The 22,574-nt window shown below is 35.4% G+C and overlaps 9 protein-coding genes and 3 pseudogenes across 12 annotated transcripts, besides 4 other annotated features; 6 read left to right on the forward strand and 6 right to left on the reverse strand.

The window, feature by feature from the left end:
* The first annotated feature begins 50 nt into the window (after positions 1–50).
* Positions 51–99: a mobile genetic element.
* A 205-nt stretch (positions 100–304) lies between these two features.
* Positions 305–1,723: a mobile genetic element.
* Positions 953–1,408, reverse strand: TVAGG3_0895630 (repellent protein 1 family; the record flags this gene model as incomplete). The annotated part of the gene is made up of 1 exon (XM_001308585.1): positions 953–1,408. One exon carries the CDS (start codon positions 1,406–1,408, stop codon positions 953–955), a length of 456 nt encoding a protein of 151 aa, XP_001308586.1.
* Positions 1,695–1,732: a mobile genetic element.
* Positions 1,733–2,918: 1,186 nt separating this feature from the next.
* TVAGG3_0895650 (phage tail repeat-like family) lies at positions 2,919–3,143 on the forward strand (the record flags this gene model as incomplete). Its single annotated transcript, XM_051251029.1, has 1 exon — positions 2,919–3,143. The coding sequence occupies one exon, from the start codon at positions 2,919–2,921 to the stop codon at positions 3,141–3,143; it is 225 nt and encodes a 74-aa protein (XP_051086504.1).
* Positions 3,144–3,187: 44 nt separating this feature from the next.
* Positions 3,188–3,930, forward strand: TVAGG3_0895660 (uncharacterized protein; the record flags this gene model as incomplete). The annotated part of the gene is made up of 1 exon (XM_051251030.1): positions 3,188–3,930. A coding segment is annotated over one exon (743 nt), but the record flags the coding sequence as incomplete, so codon positions are not given.
* A 277-nt stretch (positions 3,931–4,207) lies between these two features.
* On the forward strand, positions 4,208–5,327 carry TVAGG3_0895670 (annotated as a pseudogene). The gene has a single exon. A coding segment is annotated over exon 1 (1,120 nt).
* Positions 5,328–5,518: 191 nt separating this feature from the next.
* TVAGG3_0895680 lies at positions 5,519–5,781 on the forward strand (annotated as a pseudogene). The gene has a single exon. A coding segment is annotated over exon 1 (263 nt).
* Positions 5,782–5,808: 27 nt separating this feature from the next.
* TVAGG3_0895690 lies at positions 5,809–6,518 on the reverse strand (annotated as a pseudogene). The gene has a single exon. A coding segment is annotated over exon 1 (710 nt).
* Positions 6,519–7,179: 661 nt separating this feature from the next.
* TVAGG3_0895700 (uncharacterized protein) lies at positions 7,180–7,553 on the reverse strand (the record flags this gene model as incomplete). The annotated part of the gene is made up of 1 exon (XM_051251031.1): positions 7,180–7,553. A coding segment is annotated over one exon (374 nt), but the record flags the coding sequence as incomplete, so codon positions are not given.
* A 269-nt stretch (positions 7,554–7,822) lies between these two features.
* TVAGG3_0895710 (uncharacterized protein) lies at positions 7,823–8,410 on the forward strand (the record flags this gene model as incomplete). Its single annotated transcript, XM_001298890.2, has 1 exon — positions 7,823–8,410. One exon carries the CDS (start codon positions 7,823–7,825, stop codon positions 8,408–8,410), a length of 588 nt encoding a protein of 195 aa, XP_001298891.2.
* A 30-nt stretch (positions 8,411–8,440) lies between these two features.
* TVAGG3_0895720 (uncharacterized protein) lies at positions 8,441–8,641 on the reverse strand (the record flags this gene model as incomplete). Its single annotated transcript, XM_051251032.1, has 1 exon — positions 8,441–8,641. One exon carries the CDS (start codon positions 8,639–8,641, stop codon positions 8,441–8,443), a length of 201 nt encoding a protein of 66 aa, XP_051086507.1.
* Positions 8,642–11,872: 3,231 nt separating this feature from the next.
* Positions 11,873–16,548: a mobile genetic element.
* TVAGG3_0895740 (organellar and viral DNA polymerase type B) lies at positions 12,491–12,811 on the forward strand (the record flags this gene model as incomplete). The annotated part of the gene is made up of 1 exon (XM_051251033.1): positions 12,491–12,811. One exon carries the CDS (start codon positions 12,491–12,493, stop codon positions 12,809–12,811), a length of 321 nt encoding a protein of 106 aa, XP_051086508.1.
* Positions 14,930–15,343, reverse strand: TVAGG3_0895750 (organellar and viral DNA polymerase type B; the record flags this gene model as incomplete). Its single annotated transcript, XM_051251034.1, has 1 exon — positions 14,930–15,343. A coding segment is annotated over one exon (414 nt), but the record flags the coding sequence as incomplete, so codon positions are not given.
* Positions 16,549–17,230: 682 nt separating the features above from the next.
* On the reverse strand, positions 17,231–18,172 carry TVAGG3_0895760 (organellar and viral DNA polymerase type B; the record flags this gene model as incomplete). Its single annotated transcript, XM_051251035.1, has 1 exon — positions 17,231–18,172. The coding sequence occupies one exon, from the start codon at positions 18,170–18,172 to the stop codon at positions 17,231–17,233; it is 942 nt and encodes a 313-aa protein (XP_051086510.1).
* Between the last annotated feature and the right edge of the window lie 4,402 nt (positions 18,173–22,574).

A 22,574-nucleotide genomic window follows, 5' to 3' on the forward strand; every position in this document is an offset into this window, starting at 1 on the left:
AACCATAAAAATTGTGAAACATGCTTTTTAATAAAAAACAATTTTGATGAAAACCATAAATTAATTTAAAATTGAAATAAATTTTTGAAATCTATGATATTGAATAAAAAAATTTATAGTGTAGATATTGATATAGATATAGATGTTAATTTTAATATGATATTTGATAAAATTTTTTTTATCAAAACATACTGATAATAGGTTGACATGTAATATGATATTTTGCCTTGTAAATATATTTGGTCGGCAAAATAACCTAATTACTCTTATTTTGAGTTCACTTCCACCATTTCGTCTTATGATATTATACCTGTAAGTTTTGACAAAGCTAATGAAACACGCTTACCGTTTGTATCATATGCTTGTATAAACTTTCCATTATGCTTGTAGTCATAAACGCTCAAACTAACTTTACCTTTTCTCCCTCGTATCTGATAGAATGTATTTTCACGAGGAACGAAGAACAAATTCTTGAACTCATGACCGTTGTAGTTTGTTATCTCAATAGTTTTCGTCATTTATATAAAAATAAAATAAAAAATAAACTTAAAAATTAATGATATCACCACTCCCACGCATATGAAAACATAGCACAAAAATAAATTTAGGTGAAGATTAGATCTAACCCGATTTCTAACCTCATTTCTACCCTGTTGAATTCATTGCTTTATAACTCTCTTCCTTTCTCCAACTCTTCTAACTTCTTCTTAAGTTCAGCAATGTTGTCCTCATGAAGTTTAATCTTCCTTAATATACCTTCTCTATCTAATGGTTGCTTTATCTTTCTAAACTGAACTCTACCATCCTTCATAGTATGAATGTAAAAACCTTCTGGAATAGTTCCTGATTTAATGTATTCTACCAAAAACTTTTGTTTCATTGCTTCAGTGACTTTATTTGTCATTTCAATCAAATAAAAATTTTAATATTAAATAAAAATAACGTTATTTTTTCAGTAAGGAAACGCAGGAGTTTTACGATTTATTTGAGAAGTAGGTTCTGGTTTAAATGTTGGAGTCGGTTTAGGAGTTGACTTTTGAACAGGAGTTTGTACTTCCATAGGTTCAGGAGTCATTGAAGGCGTTGGTTTTGACGTTGGTTTTGGCGAAGGTGTTGGAGTTTGTTTAACTTCAGCTACTTCAGTATTATTTACAACATTTGCTTTATTTCTTTTCAACATCATAACTGCTACTGCTGTAGCTAACAAACCTAGTGGGAGACCATATCTTATATAAGGACTTGACCAAATGCTATTTTTGACAGGAGCTGGTGGAACACCTAACCTTGGTGAGACTGCTCTTTGCCATTGTGCAGCTCGTAAGAAATATTCAATAGGTGCTCCATAATCGTTTGGTAAAGTTTGTTTCACAGATGGTGAAGGTTCACGAGAGCTTGATGAAGAACTCATTTATAAGCTTTAAAAATAAACGTTCATCCTTTATTCCTCACTGTCGTCCGTAGCTAGGTTATAGTCATCTAATCTTATTATGGGGATGCCATTAGCACGCACCTGAATGGCAAAGCAACAATCCCTCATAAATCCAATAAGTGGCTTTGGTACATTTTCAGTTGCTAGTTCAATAGGTCCTTTAACAGACAATTTGTATGTTATTGGAGCAGTAGATGTTTGACCTTGCTGGAAGCAAAAGTCCACTTCTGTTGGAAAACCACATAAGAAATGTGTGTTGTCATAGTGTTGTAAACAGAAATTCATCAAAAGTGACACCTCAGAAAAGCTAAAATATTGAATTTTTGGAACTTTTGATAGAGCACGTTTTTAAATATTAATTAAAGTAAATGTATATTTTATAAAGATTCTTTTTAATAAAAAATAAAATTTTGAAGAAGAACACAAAATCTTCTGAAAAATAATATCACATAAACTCATATTATTTTCTAATATATAACTATTTTATTATAAAATCAAATTCAATGATCTTAAAAGCGAAGGATAAACCTCAAAATTTACGAATATAATGAGTGGGAATATAATGTTATCTATCATAAAACCATATAAATATCAATTTTTTGCTTTACCCTAATTTTTGACGACAATTAGCAAAAAATGTTAAATGTTAACACTCAGTCCATTTGAATATGAAAAATAAAATTGACTTTGATTAAATGTTTTTATTTATCATGCAATTCTTCTTGCGACCAAAGATTTGAATAAAATTTCAAAAAATAAGATAGCTTAAAAAATAATATACGGTAGTGTTTACTAATAGATGAATAGTATATAAATTCTATTAAAATGGATTTGATCCAAAAAAATATAAAACCAAAAATAATTGTTATAATTTAAATGAAGAAGTAATTTAAAACGATTTTATTTATGATCAAATTTTATATATTTTTTTGGATCAATCCATTTTAATAGAATTTATATACTATTCATCTATTAGTAAACACTACCGAAAAAAAAAAAAAAAAAGGTAGTGGGGCCTCCAGGCACTTCGTGCCCTCTAGCCCTGAAGATGTTTAGTATAACTTTGTCCGGACAAGTAAGGGTCTAACGTCGCTACAGGAAAAGTTACGGGCGTTCCAAGGAAGTATACTTTGAGAAGCCTTTTCCCCCTTATAGAATGAGATCGGACGGTTATTTTACAAAACCGACAACACTTTGACCGAGTAGTTTTTTGTGCTGAACAAAAAGTGTCATATAAACATCTGTCAAAAACCGTTTTTTACTTCACTTAAAATGCCACGTAAGCTACGTAAGAATATACGTAAGTATCTCAAAAAAGAAACAGACTCTCACAAATAAAATATTGAAGTCTGAAGGAGCTTTCGAGACAACAGATGGAAAAGTTTACTTCACTGACCAACAGTTCATTATAGAACATCTCATTGACTTAGAGTCGAAATATTCTAAACTTTACAACAAACACAAAAAGTTGAAAGGAAAACAAAAACAAATGGCATATGATATTTATGAAGATGTTGACGACACAACTGTTCCTGCAGGTGAGGTAAAGTCAGAGAAACCGAAAAGTGACGAAAAACCGATAGAAGAAGAAAAACCAAAAACTGAAGATAAACCAAAACCAAAGTTTAGTTTCCAAACTAAACCAAGTCAACCTTCATTAGCTGGTATGGGTTGGCGTCAAAGACTTATGGCAGCAGGCGGTTATGTAAAGTAAAGAAAAAAAATTTTTTTATTTTTATAAAAATGCCCCCATATAGAATGGACAGAAAGTCTGCTAGAATAAAAGCAGAGTTGCAAAGATATGGTTGGAGAGTTTCGAAGAAGTTTAAATATAGGAAGGGAAGACCCATAAAAGTCTATGACAAATTGTCTGGTCTGACCTACGAAATGGATTTGGAAACAGCACGTGCAAATTATCCAAACAGACTAGAGAGGTTAGAAGAAGAACGTCTTATGGACATGCCTTTCGATGTTAGTGAACCTCAAGTTGAAGGACACGACGGCTTTGCCAGATTCTATTGGAAACATGACGAACAATTGCATCCTTTGAGAAGGAAAAAAGGTAGTGCAGAGGATGGTCATGCTCCCATGGAAAGAACAAGATATGCATATGAGAAGTACCGTGAAGTTAGAAGTCAAATTACATCTGGTCGAACCTTTACAGTAAACTTTGACGAAGGAAAGAACAAAGAAGGCTTCATGGGTGTACTTGCTGCCATACAAGACGGAAATAAGAAAGGACACAATCTCAGATTGACCATAACAGATTTGGATGGTCACATTTACTATGCACATGGCAATGTCACAACAGCTGCAATGCTTCTTGACGCTTTCAAGACTACAAAGAGAGAACAAATGGTTGACTCCGACTCAGACATTTTGAATGCAATTGAAGGAATTGCAAGTGTCAAGTTCGAATGGTACCAACCTAACCCTCAAGCAGTCAGACAACATGCTGGATACTTCCCCTTCATAAATAAGTCTGACATTGACTTGACAAGGTATGGAATTTACAATTCAATTGAAACAATTGTCAACGAACCTTGCATTCTTACATGTCTCAGGAACTCTGGTCTTGTTACAGAAGAGAAGATGAAGTATCTTGAGTCATGTGTGAAGACAAGGTACATTCTCAGAGGTCAATTGACAAAAATTGCACCGTTGGCAAATGTCAATATCCGAGTCAACATACCTACAGCTAAAGGTTCTTCACATGACGACTATGTTGTTGACAAAGACTTACCATGGTTGAAGATTGCAATTGTCCACAACCACTTCATGTTGAACGAAAGTCTTACAAACCCATTGTTCGGAAAAGGCAAGTGCAACATTGTCAGAGCTGTAAACATTCTTTTCGAGAAAGGTTTGTTGGAACCAATTCCAGATGACAAGCTGACAGAAACTTTTGTACCAAAAGACGAAACAAACTTTTCATTGTTAGCAAGACCGAAAGTTGTTCCAGACAAAGTTCTAGTACAAAAGAAGTACACAATTCCACAAGGAGTTGGATTGTTCGGATACCAACCTGAACCAGAAGAACTTCCAATGAGGTTGCAAGAACTTCAAGATGCTATAAATAAACTTCCATTGAGACATCCAATTGACGTCAAATTGTATTGGAGAGCATCTGAGTTAGGTCAGAAGGTTTTTATATGAAACAGGTTGCTTCGACGATGTTTATGAGATAACAGGAGAAGTTTCTCAGAAGATAAGAGACTCACTTGAATTTCCACAAACTGGACCAATTGGTTTGCGAAAGTTCGACTCAGATGAAAAGATATACTATGTCGACCTTAACGCTGCATACATGAGGTTTGTCCAATATATTCCGACTGGAATTCCAAACGAAGATGGTGAGTTCCCGGGAAGGAACTATACAGTTGGAAAAGTCATACAACAACTGTATGATATTAGGAAAGCTTCAAACCCCAAACTTGCAATGACACTCAAATTGCTTATGAATTCGACATGGGGATATTCCATTAAGAAACCTCAAGAGATGAAGAGTAAACATTATGAGAAGGTCGACAACTTTGTTGAAAGGTTTTTCTCCTTTTGTTTTGAAGTACGAATTCACTCAAGGTCAAAGTGGCTTAGTAACCACATTAAACCTATTGTCGAACATTGGTCTTACCCTCAGTTCGCAAAGGCAGTCCTTGACAACTACAACAAATTCTTCTCCGAAGTCAAATCCAAAGTGAAGGTTTACTATGAGAACATTGACGCACTCATGACGAACGAAGAAGGGTACAACAAACTCATTGAAATGGGCATGGTCGGTGAAAAGATGGGCTGTTTTAAGCTAGATAAGGTATTTTCCGAAGTTCATGTCCTCTCCAAGCGTAAGTACTGGGGCATACTTGAAGACGGCACAGAAATAAAACATTGCATGAAATAAAAAATTTTTATATTCCTTCCTAGCTAATTTCCGTTTAATTTCATGGTCGCCCTCGGAGTCTTTGAATCGGATAGGTCGAGTTACACCATTCTTGGTCTCAAACTCATATATAACCTGTTTGTCTGTATTTTCGTCGACTATGGCACGAGACACAAGAACATTGACCAAACGGACAAAAAGTGTCATTTCGGATGGTCAAGCAGCCAATCGCATTCGAGCACTTCGAAGAAGCCTTACGTTCCAAGGGAGAGGATGTCTGGTGCAAGGCAGAGGTCATGAAACTCTACGAGCAGTACATCCTCAATGCCTGGGAGGACAAATCGTCCTTGGATTGGCAATTCTACCAACTCCTCTGGGACGACCTCCTACGCAACTGGGATACGAAAGAGCCCAATTCAAAGGTCGGGAACTAATTTTGCAAATTACCCTTAATTTAACATACTTATCCAAATAAACACCTAAATTTACTTGGGGTTTCCCCCTAAAATAAATTTTTTTACTCTTAGAACCACTCGAGGTTCTCCCTTACGGTTGTTGAGCTTGTCACCGTCAATGTGTCTGACCCTCGTCTTCTTGTCTGGATTTGGAACCCATTGCATACCGACAAGCCTTCCCATGGAAAATTGAACCGTAATTTCGAAGGTTAAGGTTCAAGTGTCCCAAGTTGTTGAGGACTGGGGTAAGAACCTTGCCTGTCTCCTTGTTGCGGATTTGGTATGGGTAGGGTTGGGAAATTTCGTAAGCGTCATCGACAACAAGGGTTGCCCAAACTTCCTTTTCTTCGTGTTTCTCTTCTTCTTCTTCCTCTTCTTCCTCTTCTTTGATAATACCTTCGGCAATTCTGTGTTCACGAAGTACGGTGTTGCATGTTCTGTCCTTTCCGAGTACCTTCCAGATGGCGTCTATCTCTTCGAAGAAACGGTAGATGAGTCGGGCAAGGTTTTGGTTCTCTATGTTGTATTGGCGCAAGGTTTCCGCGAAATCGTTCAGGACTTTCTTATTGGAAGCTTGGTTCGTGAGGACTTCGACTTTGAGATTGGTTATCTCTTCCATAAGACTACTTTGGAGAGTCTTAATGGTGTTTTGACAGATGAGCGTTCAATTGGGCAATTTGAATTTGAACTGGGCGCTTGTCTGGCAACCTTGAAAGACATCTGCCATTGAGTTTGGCTTCGGTGCTTGTTCGGACATCGAAAAAATGAAGTGGTTTGAGAATGACGGTTTTACTTCAAAAAGCTTGTTATGACAGTTATGTCATACAACAAGTTTAAAATAATATCTTGTTTCTTCTTCTGAACGTTTGTTGTCTCTTCCGTAAAAGTTTGGAACATGAGAACCAAAAAACGTTTTTTGAGATTGCGGAACCGTTCAGGCAAACGTTCATATTCCGGATATGTTGGGAGCAGTTCGAAACATCTGAGCTGACTTTCGGACAAATTGGGACAATGTCAACAAATTCATCTTTGGTCGGACTGCTTGAAGGTAAGTCCCTTACATGTAAGTAGCTCTGGTAAAGTCTTCTCATTTCTGCTAAACTTTTGGAGTATAGCTTCGTAGTTTAGAAGTTTTTAATTTTAATTGTCTTATTCCACTCTTGACATCTAAACGGTAACTATCCATGAGGTCAAGAGTAGCTTTTGGTAGCTTTAAGTGGAGCTATCTGTTCCTTGACTCCTGCAATTTTGGTTGCAATTGTGATTTGAGCTCCTTTAAGTTCGCCGTCTATGTCGTTCTCAACGTCTTCAACGATGGCTTGAAACTCTTCATCGGTCCATTGAGATTGGTGTGGGACGAATTTAACTTGCTTCATTCAAAAATGAAAAAAAAATGTTTTTACTCTAAACGTTAAGGTTTACTGAACTGGTTGGATGTCGCTTCACAGGTTATGTAGAACGGCTGACCCGAGAAGTGAAGGAGAGACTGAATTGCCAATTTCATATGGGGTAGGGGGTTCTCCTTGTTTGGTATTTTTATCCAAGGACGTTTGTTTAGGAACTTAACAAGAGCTTCTCTTTTGGCGTCCTTTATGCCATCGTAGGCTGTCCCGTCTGGTATTTGAATTGGAATTCCAGTCGAAGTCTCGAGCTGAAGTGTAGACCTTCCAGAAATAGTGGTGAACTTGACCTTGGGCTTCATGACCTTGCGCAAGTAGTCTTTAACAGGCTCGTTAATTTCAATTAGGTAAATTGCCTCGTCAAATCCTTCTGGCATTCCGAGTCCTTCCATCCGACAGGAAAATATTTTCCCGACAACTGGAAAAAATTTTCCTTCCGACAGAAAAAATTTTTCCTTCCGACAGGAAGAACTCTTCCAGTTGTCCGTCCGTAAACCATTCAAATTTTCGAAAATTGAGAACTTTTTGGTCGAACTTCAGAAAAAGTTTTTCCTTCCGACAGAAAAAGTTTTTCCTTCCGACAGAAAAAGTTCTTCCTTCCGACAGGAAAAGTTTTTCCTTCCGACAGGAAAAGTTTTTCCTTCCGACAGGACACAAACGGATGACTGACGTTCCTCTTCCTGAACGCCTTCCAAAGCCAGAAGAACCGAAAGCTGCAGAACCACAACAGTCTCCTCAGCAACCTCAGTTCCAGCAAGTCCCTCCACCAAATTACTACCAATTTCCACCTCAAGGTTACTACCCACCACAAGGCTTCCCGAACTACCCTCCTCAGCCTATGCCTTACTTCCCCAACCCTTGGATGTTCCAGCAAGCTCCACCCCAGCAATTCCAATCTCAATCCAAATCGAAGAGAGACCAAGAGTTCGAAGAAGGTCTGAACCGCTTACGCAAAGATTATGCCACAGCCCCTATGGAAGACGACAGGCTTTCAGTCTCTTCCCTCAAATCGACCGATTCGACTCGTACCACAGATTCGGTTCGCGACCGTGAAGACTACCTCAAGCAGTCTGAGAGACTCTTCATCCTACAATCATTTACAGTTGGAGCTCTCAAGAACATGCGCAATTACGAAGGTCAGACACCAGCTGGAGACCGCAAAACAGACGTACTCGCAAGAGCCGTCCAGCTCGTCAAAACAAAGACTGAGATAGTCGACTTCATTCTTGCAGCTTGCCCATACAAGTAAAAAAAAATAAACAATTACGAGTTAAACTTTTTATTCTTTCTTTTCTGAGTTGTTTAGAGCTGGTTTCTCTTGTAGGAACCTTTCGTACTCTTCCATGGTCATGTAATTGCGAATTTGGTACGCAATTCCAGGTTCGTTGTTTTTGAACCTTACGTATGTAACGCTTCCATCCTCCTCAGGGAAGTAAGCTGCTAACATCTGACCAAGTTTTCTCGGTGACTCGGAGCTCATAAAAATGTCACTTTTTAAACGTTAAGTTTTTAGTCTTATTTTACCCTTTGTTTACCCTTTGTTTGTCAAGGTAGTATTGGAGTGCAATTTCTCCAAATTCTCTGTGTCGGAGTTCTTCAGCATTTTCCAAGGTGTACCTGGAGAACTCAAAGAAGTTGTCAAGAACATACTGCCATGCTGCTCTTCTGAGTTCGTCGGTATTTTGGAAGTGTTGCACCTTCGAGTCTTCTGACATGAAAAAAATGACACTTTTTCATTTTTTTGTATTTGACGAGAATGTCGGGTAGATGGTTAGATCTAACACGTTTTTTCACCTCTTTTTTCACCTCTTGAATTTTCATGACTTCTTCGTAAATGTTTTGTCAAGACTTCTTCGTAAATGTTTTGTCATGACTTCTTCGTAAATGTTTTGTCAAGACTTCTTCGTAATGAGTGTAAAGGACCCAAAAATATAATTTAGGGTAGAAGGTTAGATCTAACCTGTTTTCTAACCTGTTTTCTACCCTCTTGAATTTTCATGACTTCTTCTTCGTAAATGTTTTGTCAAGACTTCATCGTAAATGTTTTGTCAAGACTTCTTCGTAAATGTTTTGTCAAGACTTCTTCGTAAATGTTTTGTCAAGACTTCTTCGTAAATGTTTTGTCAAGACTTCTTCGTAAATGTTTTGTCAAGACTTCTTCGTAAATGTTTTGTCAAGACTTCTTCGTAAATGTTTTGTCAAGACTTCTTCGTAAATGTTTTGTCAAGACTTCTTCGTAAATGTTTTGTCAAGACTTCTTCGTAAATGTTTTGTCAAGACTTCTTCGTAAATGTTTTGTCAAGACTTCTTCGTAAATGTTTTGTCAAGACTTCTTCGTAAATGTTTTGTCAAGACTTCTTCGTAAATGTTTTGTCAAGACTTCTTCGTAAATGTTTTGTCAAGACTTCTTCGTAAATGTTTTGTCAAGACTTCTTCGTAAATGTTTTGTCAAGACTTCTTCGTAAATGTTTTGTCAAGACTTCTTCGTAAATGTTTTGTCAAGACTTCTTCGTAAATGTTTTGTCAAGACTTCTTCGTAAATGTTTTGTCAAGACTTCTTCGTAAATGTTTTGTCAAGACTTCTTCGTAAATGTTTTGTCAAGACTTCTTCGTAAATGTTTTGTCAAGACTTCTTCGTAAATGTTTTGTCAAGACTTCTTCGTAAATGTTTTGTCAAGACTTCTTCGTAAATGTTTTGTCAAGACTTCTTCGTAAATGTTTTGTCAAGACTTCTTCGTAAATGTTTTGTCAAGACTTCTTCGTAAATGTTTTGTCAAGACTTCTTCGTAAATGTTTTGTCAAGACTTCTTCGTAAATGTTTTGTCAAGACTTCTTCGTAAATGTTTTGTCAAGACTTCTTCGTAAATGTTTTGTCAAGACTTCTTCGTAAATGTTTTGTCAAGACTTCTTCGTAAATGTTTTGTCAAGACTTCTTCGTAAATGTTTTGTCAAGACTTCTTCGTAAATGTTTTGTCAAGACTTCTTCGTAAATGTTTTGTCAAGACTTCTTCGTAAATGTTTTGTCAAGACTTCTTCGTAAATGTTTTGTCAAGACTTCTTCGTAAATGTTTTGTCAAGACTTCTTCGTAATGAGTGTAAAGGACCCAAAAATATAATTTAGGGTAGAAGGTTAGATCTAACCTGTTTTCTAACCTGTTTTCTACCCTCTTGAATTTTCATGACTTCTTCATCGTAAATGTTTTGTCATGACTTCTTCGTAAATGTTTTGTCAAGACTTCATCGTAAATGTTTTGTCAAGACTTCATCGTACATGTTTTGTCAAGACTTCTTCGTAAATGTTTTGTCAAGACTTCTTCGTAAATGTTTTGTCAAGACTTCTTCGTAAATGTTTTGTCAAGACTTCTTCGTAAATGTTTTGTCAAGACTTCTTCGTAAATGTTTTGTCAAGACTTCTTCGTAAATGTTTTGTCAAGACTTCTTCGTAAATGTTTTGTCAAGACTTCTTCGTAAATGTTTTGTCAAGACTTCTTCGTAAATGTTTTGTCATGACTTCTTCGTAAATGTTTTGTCAAGACTTCTTCGTAATGAGTGTAAAGGACCCAAAAATATAATTTAGGGTAGAAGGTTAGATCTAACCTGTTTTCTAACCTGTTTTCTACCCTCTTGAATTTTCATGACTTCTTCATCGTAAATGTTTTGTCATGACTTCTTCGTAAATGTTTTGTCAAGACTTCATCGTAAATGTTTTGTCAAGACTTCATCGTACATGTTTTGTCAAGACTTCTTCATCGTAATGAGCGTAAATGTTTTGTGAAGAATATAGCAACAGTCTGAATTCAGACGGTTGGTTTTTATATAAAATTCATGCAGGAAATTCTTGAGTTTTGGTTGAAAGAATACGGTGGAGCCAAAAGTGGCTCGACCTCAAAACAAGCATTTTATGAGCTTACTAAGGGTGTTATGAATGAATTCAAAGGTATTTACATACATCCTGACCTCGTTCATTTTGTTGCTGAATTCAGCAAAAATAATGTTTAGGTGAAGAGGTTAGATCTAACCTGTTTTCTAACCTCTTTTCTAACCTCTTGAATTTGTCATGACTTCTTCGTAAATGTTTTGTCAAGACTTCTTCGTAAAGGACCCAAAAATATAATTTAGGGTAGAAGGTTAGATCTAACCTCTTTTCTAACCTCTTTTCTAACCTCTTGAATTTGTCATGACTTCTTCGTAAATGTTTTGTCATGACTTCTTCGTAAAGGACCCAAAAATATAATTTAGGGTAGAAGGTTAGATCTAACCTCTTTTCTAACCTCTTTTCTAACCTCTTGAATTTGTCATGACTTCTTCGTAAAGGACCCAAAAATATAATTTAGGGTAGAAGGTTAGATCTAACCTCTTTTCTAACCTCTTTTCTAACCTCTTGAATTTGTCATGACTTCTTCGTAAATGTTTTGTCATGACTTCTTCGTAATGAGTGTAAAGGACCCAAAAATATAATTTAGGGTAGAAGGTTAGATCTAACCTGTTTTCTAACCTCTTTTCTAACCTCTTGAATTTGTCATGACTTCTTGGTAAATGTTTTGTCATGACTTCTTCGTAAAGGACCCAAAAATATAATTTAGGGTAGAAGGTTAGATCTAACCTCTTTTCTAACCTCTTTTTTCACCTCTTGAATTTGTCATGAATTTTCCCGAAATAAAAAATAAAGTTAGTTTTATTTTTTTATTTTTTTTTATTTTGTATAAAAGATATGATTTCAACAATAGGTTCTACAACACTTCAAACAACAACAGCACCAAACTCGTTAGTCATGAATCCAACATCTATGTTAGTAGAGATGAAAAGCTTTATTCCTTCTTCATATACTTTTGAAACAGAAATCCAGAAGATAAAGCAGGAACTTTTAACATGTAATTTAGACTGTAGTGCGAAAGATGAAACAAATGAACAGTATCTTTATGAAATGCAGGACATTATTGACCATTTGCCCAAATTGCCTGAAATCCACAACAAAAACTAACTATTCCTGAATTCGATGAAATAGAAGTCAAAGCAACTGACTCAGTAGAAATAAAAAGTTCATACGAAAGGTAAACTATGAATTCCTTGGTTTTCATTGCAACCATAAGGTTATGGACAAAGATTGCGACATGGTATATAAGAATGTTTCTGACATATATAAATCTGAAGAATTTAAGACCTACGACAATTTGTTTCGTTAGTTGCTGAATGTGTATGGCAGATAAGAGATAAAGATAGAAGAGGCAAAGTATGGAATGAACAGATAAAACCAGCAGCTTTTGAGTTAAAGAAAACCATTGACGCTTTAGTTGTTTTAGCTGGTTTTATTTCAATGTATAACGCAAAAATGAACCCGCAATGTTCAAAATGTAAAGCGGCAATTAGGAAATATAACTACTCCGTCAAAGAGATAGAAAGAATGAGAAACGACTATGCAGACTTAAAGAAAGAAGCAGAGAAGCCGGTAGAAAATAAAATGGACATGTTAGAATTTCTGAACAAAAACTATCCAACTGCTGACGATTTCCTTCTATCTGATGTCAAGAAGAAATATAAAGAGACTTTCGGCATAGTTAAAACATTCGATATCCTCAGCGAAGAAATAGAAGCTACAAAACTGTTTAGAGTCTCACGAATTCATAACGTTTACCATGTGAAACGTTTATAAAATAACTGGGGTAGAAAAGAGGGTAGAAATGAGGTTAGATCTAACCTTCTACCCTAAACATTATTTTTGCTGAATTCAGCAACAAAATTCTGAGTAAAATAATTTTTAGGGCATGTGTCAAACCGTTGAGTTTTCACAAAATTTAAAAAATAACGTTTACCATGTGAAACGCTTATAAAATAACTGGGGTAGAAAAGAGGTTAGAAAACAGGTTAGATCTAACCTTCTACCCTAAACATTATTTTTGTCTGATTTACGCTCATTACGAAGAAGTCTTGACAAAACATTTACGCTCATTACGAAGAAGTCTTGACAAAACATTTACGTTCATGTTTGACAAAACATTTACGTTCATGTTTGACAAAACATTTACGTTCATGTTTGACAAAACATTTACGTTCATGTTTGACAAAACATTTACGAAGAAGTCTTGACAAAACATTTACGAAGAAGTCTTGACAAAACATGTACGAAGAAGTCTTGACAAAACATTTACGAAGAAGTCTTGACAAAACATGTACGATGAAATCATGAAAATTCATGAGGTGAGAAAAGAGGTGAGAAAAGAGGTTAGATCTAACCATCTACCCTAAAATATATTTTTGGGTCCTTTACACTCATTACAATGAAGTCTTGACAAAAACTATCCAACAGCAGAAGATTTCCTTCTATCTGACGTCAAGAAGAAATATAAAGAAACTTTCGGCATTGTTAAAACATTCGATGTACTAAAAGAAGAAATAGAAGCTACAAAACTGTTTAGGATTTCAAATATACATCGTACAATTCATGTAAAACGCTTGTGAAAAAAAGAGGTGAGAAAACAGGTGAGATCTCACCACTTCACCTAAACATTATTTTTGGGTCCTTTACACTCATTACGAAGAAGTCTTGACAAAACATTTACGAAGAAGTCATGACAAATTCAAGAGGTGAGAAAACAGGTGAGAAAACAGGTGAGATCTCACCACTTCACCTAAAATATATTTTTGCTGAATTCCGTATGAAAATTCATGAGTTTTGTGTGTTTTAGACCATGTTAGAAAACAGGTGAGAAAACAGGTTAGATCTAACCATCTACCCTAAAATATATTTTTGGGTCCTTTACAATGAAGTCTTGACAAAACATGGAATCTCTTCCCTCGGAAAACCGAGAGAAGAGATTCCGTATGAAAACAGTGAAGAACAGCGAGTAAGTAAAAAAACTTAGTCGCCAAAACTCTATGAAAACAGTGAAGAACAGCGAGACCGTTTTTTTTCTGGGTCGCCAAAACTCTATGAAAACAGTGAAGAACAGCGAGTAAGTAAAAAAACTTAGTCGCCAAAACTCTATGAAAACAGTGAAGAACAGCGAGACCGTTTTTTTTTCTGGGTCGCCAAAACTCTATGAAAACAGTGAAGAACAGCGAGTAGGTAAGAAACCTTAGTCGCCAAAACTCTATGAAAATCGTGAAGAACAGCGAGTAAGTAAAAAAACTTAGTCGCCAAAACTCTATGAAAACAGTGAAGAACAGCGAGTAAGTAAAAAAACTTAGTCGCCAAAACTCTATGAAAACAGTGAAGAACAGCGAGACCGTTTTTTTTCTGGGTCGCCAAAACTCTATGAAAACAGTGAAGAACAGCGAGTAGGTAAGAAACCTTAGTCGCCAAAACTCTATGAAAATCGTGAAGAACAGCGAGACCGTTTTTTTTCTGGGTCGCCAAAACTCTATGAAAACAGTGAAGAACAGCGAGTAGGTAAGAAACCTTAGTCGCCAAAACTCTATGAAAATCGTGAAGAACAGCGAGACCGTTTTTTTTCTGGGTCGCCAAAACTCTATGAAAACAGTGAAGAACAGCGAGTAGGTAAGAAACCTTAGTCGCCAAAACTCTATGAAAATCATGAAGAACAGCGAGACCGTTTTTTTCTGGGTCGCCAAAACTCTATGAAAATCGTGAAGAACAGCGAGACCGTTTTTTTCTGGGTCGCCAAAACTCTATGAAAACAGTGAAGAACAGCGAGTAGGTAAGAAACCTTAGTCGCCAAAACTCTATGAAAATCGTGAATTTCCTTAAGACAGAAAAAATAAAGTTAGTTTTATTTTTTCTGACTTTCACAAAAGACCAAAAATAAACGCTTTACATGTATTTTTCAGCAACTTCGTCAAATAATTTTATAGCTTTATCTATCTCATCTACTTCAAACGTTTCTTTACCTTTTATGGGAGCACCATACATTTTCTCAAACTTTTCAAGTAGTTCTGTTTCTGCAGCTCTCATATCATTAGCAAACACAACCTTGACTCTATTGACTGTACTGTCATATCTTTGAGTTATATTATATGTTCTTCCTATCTTATATCTCTTTGTATTGAAGTCCTTCGGTTTCTGAACGATGTAAAGTAAGCCTTCACTGCAACGTTCCGTATCGAATGAACCATATGTTATGAAGTTATATCCAACAACTGGGTCTAACCATAACAAAACTATTGGTATAAGACTTTTGTCGATGAGATATGCTGTAGTTCCATAGAATCTTACCGATATCATAAGCTCAGGATTTCTTGTCAAAATTTTCTGAGTTGAAGCATTTCTAACCCAGTCCTTCGGTTTCTTTCCAGATGGAGATATAATGTCTGACAAAGAATATTTGTTGTATTTCTTTGAGTATCTTACGTTTAAATCACCTATTCTAACCAATTTGGTGTCATTGTCTATCTTTTTAACTGTTTCAAACTCAATGTTTGTCATATATGTCTTTACATACAAAATAAAAAAATAAATAAAAATAAAACTAATTTTATTTTTTCTGTCTTAAGGAAATTCATGATTTTCATAGAGTTTTGGCGACTAAGGTTTCTTACCTACTCGCTGTTCTTCACTGTTTTCATAGAGTTTTGGCGACCCAGAAAAAAACGGTCTCGCTGTTCTTCACGATTTTCATAGAGTTTTGGCGACTAAGGTTTCTTACCTACTCGCTGTTCTTCACTGTTTTCATAGAGTTTTGGCGACTAAGTTTTTTTACTTACTCGCTGTTCTTCACTGTTTTCATAGAGTTTTGGCGACTAAGGTTTCTTACTTACTCGCTGTTCTTCACTGTTTTCATAGAGTTTTGGCGACCCAGAAAAAAAACGGTCTCGCTGTTCTTCACTGTTTTCATAGAGTTTTGGCGACCCAGAAAAAAAACGGTCTCGCTGTTCTTCACTGTTTTCATAGAGTTTTGGCGACTAAGTTTTTTTACTTACTCGCTGTTCTTCACTGTTTTCATACGGAATCTCTTCTCTCGGTTTTCCGAGGGAAGAGATTCCATGTTTTGTCAAGACTTCATTGTAAAGGACCCAAAAATATATTTTAGGGTAGATGGTTAGATCTAACCTGTTTTCTCACCTGTTTTCTAACATGGTCTAAAACACACAAAACTCATGAATTTTCATACGGAATTCAGCAAAAATATATTTTAGGTGAAGTGGTGAGATCTCACCTGTTTTCTCACCTGTTTTCTCACCTCTTGAATTTTGTCATGACTTCTTCGTAAATGTTTTGTCAAGACTTCTTCGTAATGAGTGTAAAGGACCCAAAAATAATGTTTAGGTGAAGTGGTGAGATCTCACCTGTTTTCTCACCTCTTTTTTTCACAAGCGTTTTACATGAATTGTACGATGTATATTTGAAATCCTAAACAGTTTTGTAGCTTCTATTTCTTCTTTTAGTACATCGAATGTTTTAACAATGCCGGAAAGTTTCTTTATATTTCTTCTTGACGTCAGATAGAAGGAAATCTTCTGCTGTTGGATAGTTTTTGTCAAGACTTCATTGTAATGAGTGTAAAGGACCCAAAAATATATTTTAGGGTAGATGGTTAGATCTAACCTCTTTTCTCACCTCTTTTCTCACCTCATGAATTTTCATGATTTCATCGTACATGTTTTGTCAAGACTTCTTCGTACATGTTTTGTCAAGACTTCTTCGTAAATGTTTTGTCAAGACTTCTTCGTAAATGTTTTGTCAAGACTTCTTCGTAAATGTTTTGTCAAACATGAACGTAAATGTTTTGTCAAACATGAACGTAAATGTTTTGTCAAACATGAACGTAAATGTTTTGTCAAACATGAACGTAAATGTTTTGTCAAGACTTCTTCGTAATGAGCGTAAATGTTTTGTCAAGACTTCTTCGTAATGAGCGTAAATCAGACAAAAATAATGTTTAGGGTAGAAGGTTAGATCTAACCTGTTTTCTAACCTCTTTTCTACCCCAGTTATTTTATAAGCGTTTCACATGGTAAACGTTATTTTTTAAATTTTGTGAAAACTCAACGGTTTTGACACATGCCCTAAAAATTATTTTACTCAGAATTTTGTTGCTGAATTCAGCAAAAATAATGTTTAGGGTAGAAGGTTAGATCTAACCTCATTTCTACCCTCTTTTCTACCCCAGTTATTTTATAAACGTTTCACATGGTAAACGTTATGAATTCGTGAGACTCTAAACAGTTTTGTAGCTTCTATTTCTTCGCTGAGGATATCGAATGTTTTAACTATGCCGAAAGTCTCTTTATATTTCTTCTTGACATCAGATAGAAGGAAATCGTCAGCAGTTGGATAGTTTTTGTTCAGAAATTCTAACATGTCCATTTTATTTTCTACCGGCTTCTCTGCTTCTTTCTTTAAGTCTGCATAGTCGTTTCTCATTCTTTCTATCTCTTTGACGGAGTAGTTATATTTCCTAATTGCCGCTTTACATTTTGAACATTGCGGGTTCATTTTTGCGTTATACATTGAAATAAAACCAGCTAAAACAACTAAAGCGTCAATGGTTTTCTTTAACTCAAAAGCTGCTGGTTTTATCTGTTCATTCCATACTTTGCCTCTTCTATCTTTATCTCTTATCTGCCATACACATTCAGCAACTAACGAAACAAAATTGTCGTAGGTCTTAAATTCTTCAGATTTATATATGTCAGAAACATTCTTATATACCATGTCGCAATCTTTGTCCATAACCTTATGGTTGCAATGAAAACCAAGGAATTCATAGTTTACCTTTCGTATGAACTTCTTTATTTCTACTGAGTCAGTTGCTTTGACTTCTATTTCATCGAATTCAGGAATAGTTAGTTTTTGTTGTTGGATTTCAGGCAATTTGGGCAAATGGTCAATAATGTCCTGCATTTCATAAAGATACTGTTCATTTGTTTCATCTTTCGCACTACAGTCTAAATTACATGTTAAAAGTTCCTGCTTTATCTTCTGGATTTCTGTTTCAAAAGTATATGAAGAAGGAATAAAGCTTTTCATCTCTACTAACATAGATGTTGGATTCATGACTAACGAGTTTGGTGCTGTTGTTGTTTGAAGTGTTGTAGAACCTATTGTTGAAATCATATCTTTTATACAAAATAAAAAAAAATAAAAAAATAAAACTAACTTTATTTTTTATTTCGGGAAAATTCATGACAAATTCAAGAGGTGAAAAAAGAGGTTAGAAAAGAGGTTAGATCTAACCTTCTACCCTAAATTATATTTTTGGGTCCTTTACGAAGAAGTCATGACAAAACATTTACGAAGAAGTCATGACAAATTCAAGAGGTTAGAAAAGAGGTTAGAAAACAGGTTAGATCTAACCTTCTACCCTAAATTATATTTTTGGGTCCTTTACACTCATTACGAAGAAGTCATGACAAAACATTTACGAAGAAGTCATGACAAATTCAAGAGGTTAGAAAAGAGGTTAGAAAAGAGGTTAGATCTAACCTTCTACCCTAAATTATATTTTTGGGTCCTTTACGAAGAAGTCTTGACAAAACATTTACGAAGAAGTCATGACAAATTCACGAGGGTAGAAAACAGGTTAGAAAACAGGTTAGATCTAACCTTCTACCCTAAATTATATTTTTGGGTCCTTTACGAAGAAGTCTTGACAAAACATTTACGAAGAAGTCATGACAAATTCAAGAGGTTAGAAAAGAGGTTAGATCTAACCTTCTACCCTAAATTATATTTTTGGGTCCTTTACGAAGAAGTCTTGACAAAACATTTACGAAGAAGTCATGACAAATTCAAGAGGTTAGAAAAGAGGTTAGATCTAACCTTCTACCCTAAATTATATTTTTGGGTCCTTTACGAAGAAGTCTTGACAAAACATTTACGAAGAAGTCATGACAAATTCAAGAGGTTAGAAAAGAGGTTAGAAAACAGGTTAGATCTAACCTCTTCACCTAAACATTATTTTTGCTGAATTCAGCAACAAAATGAACGAGGTCAGGATGTATGTAAATACCTTTGAATTCATTCATAACACCCTTAGTAAGCTCATAAAATGCTTGTTTTGAGGTCGAGCCACTTTTGGCTCCACCGTATTCTTTCAACCAAAACTCAAGAATTTCCTGCATGAATTTTATATAAAAACCAACCGTCTGAATTCAGACTGTTGCTATATTCTTCACAAAACATTTACACTCATTACGAAGAAGTCTTGACAAAACATTTACGATGAAGCCTTGACAAAACATTTACGAAGAAGTCTTGACAAAACATTTACGAAGAAGTCTTGACAAAACATTTACGAAGAAGTCTTGACAAAACATTTACGAAGAAGTCTTGACAAAACATTTACGAAGAAGTCATGACAAATTCAAGAGGTTAGAAAAGAGGTTAGAAAACAGGTTAGATCTAACCTCTTCACCTAAACATTATTTTTGCTGAATTCAGCAACAAAATGAACGAGGTCAGGATGTATGTAAATACCTTTGAATTCATTCATAACACCCTTAGTAAGCTCATAAAATGCTTGTTTTGAGGTCGAGCCACTTTTGGCTCCACCGTATTCTTTCAACCAAAACTCAAGAATTTCCTGCATGAATTTTATATAAAAACCAACCGTCTGAATTCAGACTGTTGCTATATTCTTCACAAAACATTTACACTCATTACGAAGAAGTCTTGACAAAACATTTACGATGAAGCCTTGACAAAACATTTACGAAGAAGTCTTGACAAAACATTTACGAAGAAGTCTTGACAAAACATTTACGAAGAAGTCTTGACAAAACATTTACGAAGAAGTCTTGACAAAACATTTACGAAGAAGTCATGACAAATTCAAGAGGTTAGAAAAGAGGTTAGAAACAGGTTAGATCTAACCTCTTCACCTAAACATTATTTTTGCTGAATTCAGCAACAAAATGAACGAGGTCAGGATGTATGTAAATACCTTTGAATTCATTCATAACACCCTTAGTAAGCTCATAAAATGCTTGTTTTGAGGTCGAGCCACTTTTGGCTCCACCGTATTCTTTCAACCAAAACTCAAGAATTTCCTGCATGAATTTTATATAAAAACCAACCGTCTGAATTCAGACTGTTGCTATATTCTTCACAAAACATTTACACTCATTACGAAGAAGTCTTGACAAAACATTTACGATGAAGCCTTGACAAAACATTTACGAAGAAGTCTTGACAAAACATTTACGAAGAAGTCTTGACAAATTCACGAGGTTAGAAAAGAGGTTAGAAAAGAGGTTAGATCTAACCTTCTACCCGACATTCTCGTCAAATACAAAAAAATGACACTTTTTCATTAGATAACTGTTATTTTTTGACGAAGTGAAGGTTGACACTTCGTCAAAAAAATCCCTGAAATCATATCTTTTATACAAAATAAAAAAATAAAACTAACTTTATTTTTTCTATCTTAAGGAAATTCATGAAAATTCAAGAGGGTAGAAATGAGGTTAGAAATGAGGTTAGATCTAACCATCTACCCTAAATTATATTTTTGGGTCCTTTACACTCATTACGAAGAAGTCTTGACAAAACATTTACGAAGAAGTCTTGACAAAACATTTACGAAGAAGTCTTGACAAAACATTTACCAAGAAGTCATGACAAATTCACGAGGGTAGAAAACAGGTTAGAAAACAGGTTAGATCTAACATTCTACCCTAAATTATATTTTTGGGTCCTTTACACTCATTACGAAGAAGTCTTGACAAAACATTTACGAAGAAGTTATGACAAAACATTTACGATGAAGAAGTCATGAAAATTCAAGAGGGTAGAAAACAGGTTAGAAAACAGGTTAGATCTAACCTTCTACCCTAAATTATATTTTTGGGTCCTTTACACTCATTACGAAGAAGTCTTGACAAAACATTTACGAAGAAGTCTTGACAAAACATTTACGAAGAAGTCTTGACAAAACATTTACGAAGAAGTCTTGACAAAACATTTACGAAGAAGTCTTGACAAAACATTTACGAAGAAGTCTTGACAAAACATTTACGAAGAAGTCTTGACAAAACATTTACGAAGAAGTCTTGACAAAACATTTACGAAGAAGTCTTGACAAAACATTTACGAAGAAGTCTTGACAAAACATTTACGAAGAAGTCTTGACAAACATTTACGAAGAAGTCTTGACAAAACATTTACGAAGAAGTCTTGACAAAACATTTACGAAGAAGTCTTGACAAAACATTTACGAAGAAGTCTTGACAAAACATTTACGAAGAAGTCTTGACAAAACATTTACGAAGAAGTCTTGACAAAACATTTACGAAGAAGTCTTGACAAAACATTTACGAAGAAGTCTTGACAAAACATTTACGAAGAAGTCTTGACAAAACATTTACGAAGAAGTCTTGACAAAACATTTACGAAGAAGTCTTGACAAAACATTTACGATGAAGTCTTGACAAAACATTTACGAAGAAGAAGTCATGAAAATTCAAGAGGGTAGAAAACAGGTTAGAAAACAGGTTAGATCTAACCTTCTACCCTAAATTATATTTTTGGGTCCTTTACACTCATTACGAAGAAGTCTTGACAAAACATTTACGAAGAAGTCATGACAAAACATTTACGAAGAAGTCTTGACAAAACATTTACGAAGAAGTCATGAAAATTCAAGAGGTGAAAAAAGAGGTGAAAAAACGTGTTAGATCTAACCATCTACCCGACATTCTCGTCAAATACAAAAAAATGAAAAAGTGTCATTTTTTTCATGTCAGAAGACTCGAAGGTGCAACACTTCCAAAATACCGACGAACTCAGAAGAGCAGCATGGCAGTATGTTCTTGACAACTTCTTTGAGTTCTCCAGGTCACCTTGGAAAATGCTGAAGAACTCCGACACAGAGAATTTGGAGAAATTGCACTCCAATACTACCTTGACAAACAAAGGGTAAACAAAGGGTAAAATAAGACTAAAACTTAACGTTTAAAAAAGTGACATTTTTATGAGCTCCGAGTCACCGAGAAAACTTGGTCAGATGTTAGCAGCTTACTTCCCTGAGGAGGATGGAAGCGTTACATACGTAAGGTTCAAAACAACGAACCTGAATTGCGTACCAAATTCGCAATTACATGACCATGGAAGAGTACGAAAGGTTCCTACAAGAGAAACCAGCTCTAAACAACTCAGAAAAGAAAGAATAAAAGTTTAACTCGTAATTGTTTATTTTTTTTACTTGTATGGGCAAGCTGCAAGAATGAAGTCGACTATCTCAGTCTTTGTTTTGACGAGCTGGACGGCTCTTGCGAGTACGTCTGTTTTGCGGTCTCCAGCTGGTGTCTGACCTTCGTAATTGCGCATGTTCTTGAGAGCTCCAACTGTAAATGATTGTAGGATGAAGAGTCTCTCAGACTGCTTGAGGTAGTCTTCACGGTCGCGAACCGAATCTGTGGTACGAGTCGAATCGGTCGATTTGAGGAAGAGACTGAAAGCCTGTCGTCTTCCATAGGGGCTGTGGCATAATCTTTGCGTAAGCGGTTCAGACCTTCTT

The sequence above is a fragment of the Trichomonas vaginalis genome, chromosome VI, assembly GCF_026262505.1.
Source record: "Trichomonas vaginalis G3 chromosome VI, whole genome shotgun sequence".
Lineage (NCBI taxonomy): Eukaryota > Parabasalia > Trichomonadida > Trichomonadidae > Trichomonas > Trichomonas vaginalis.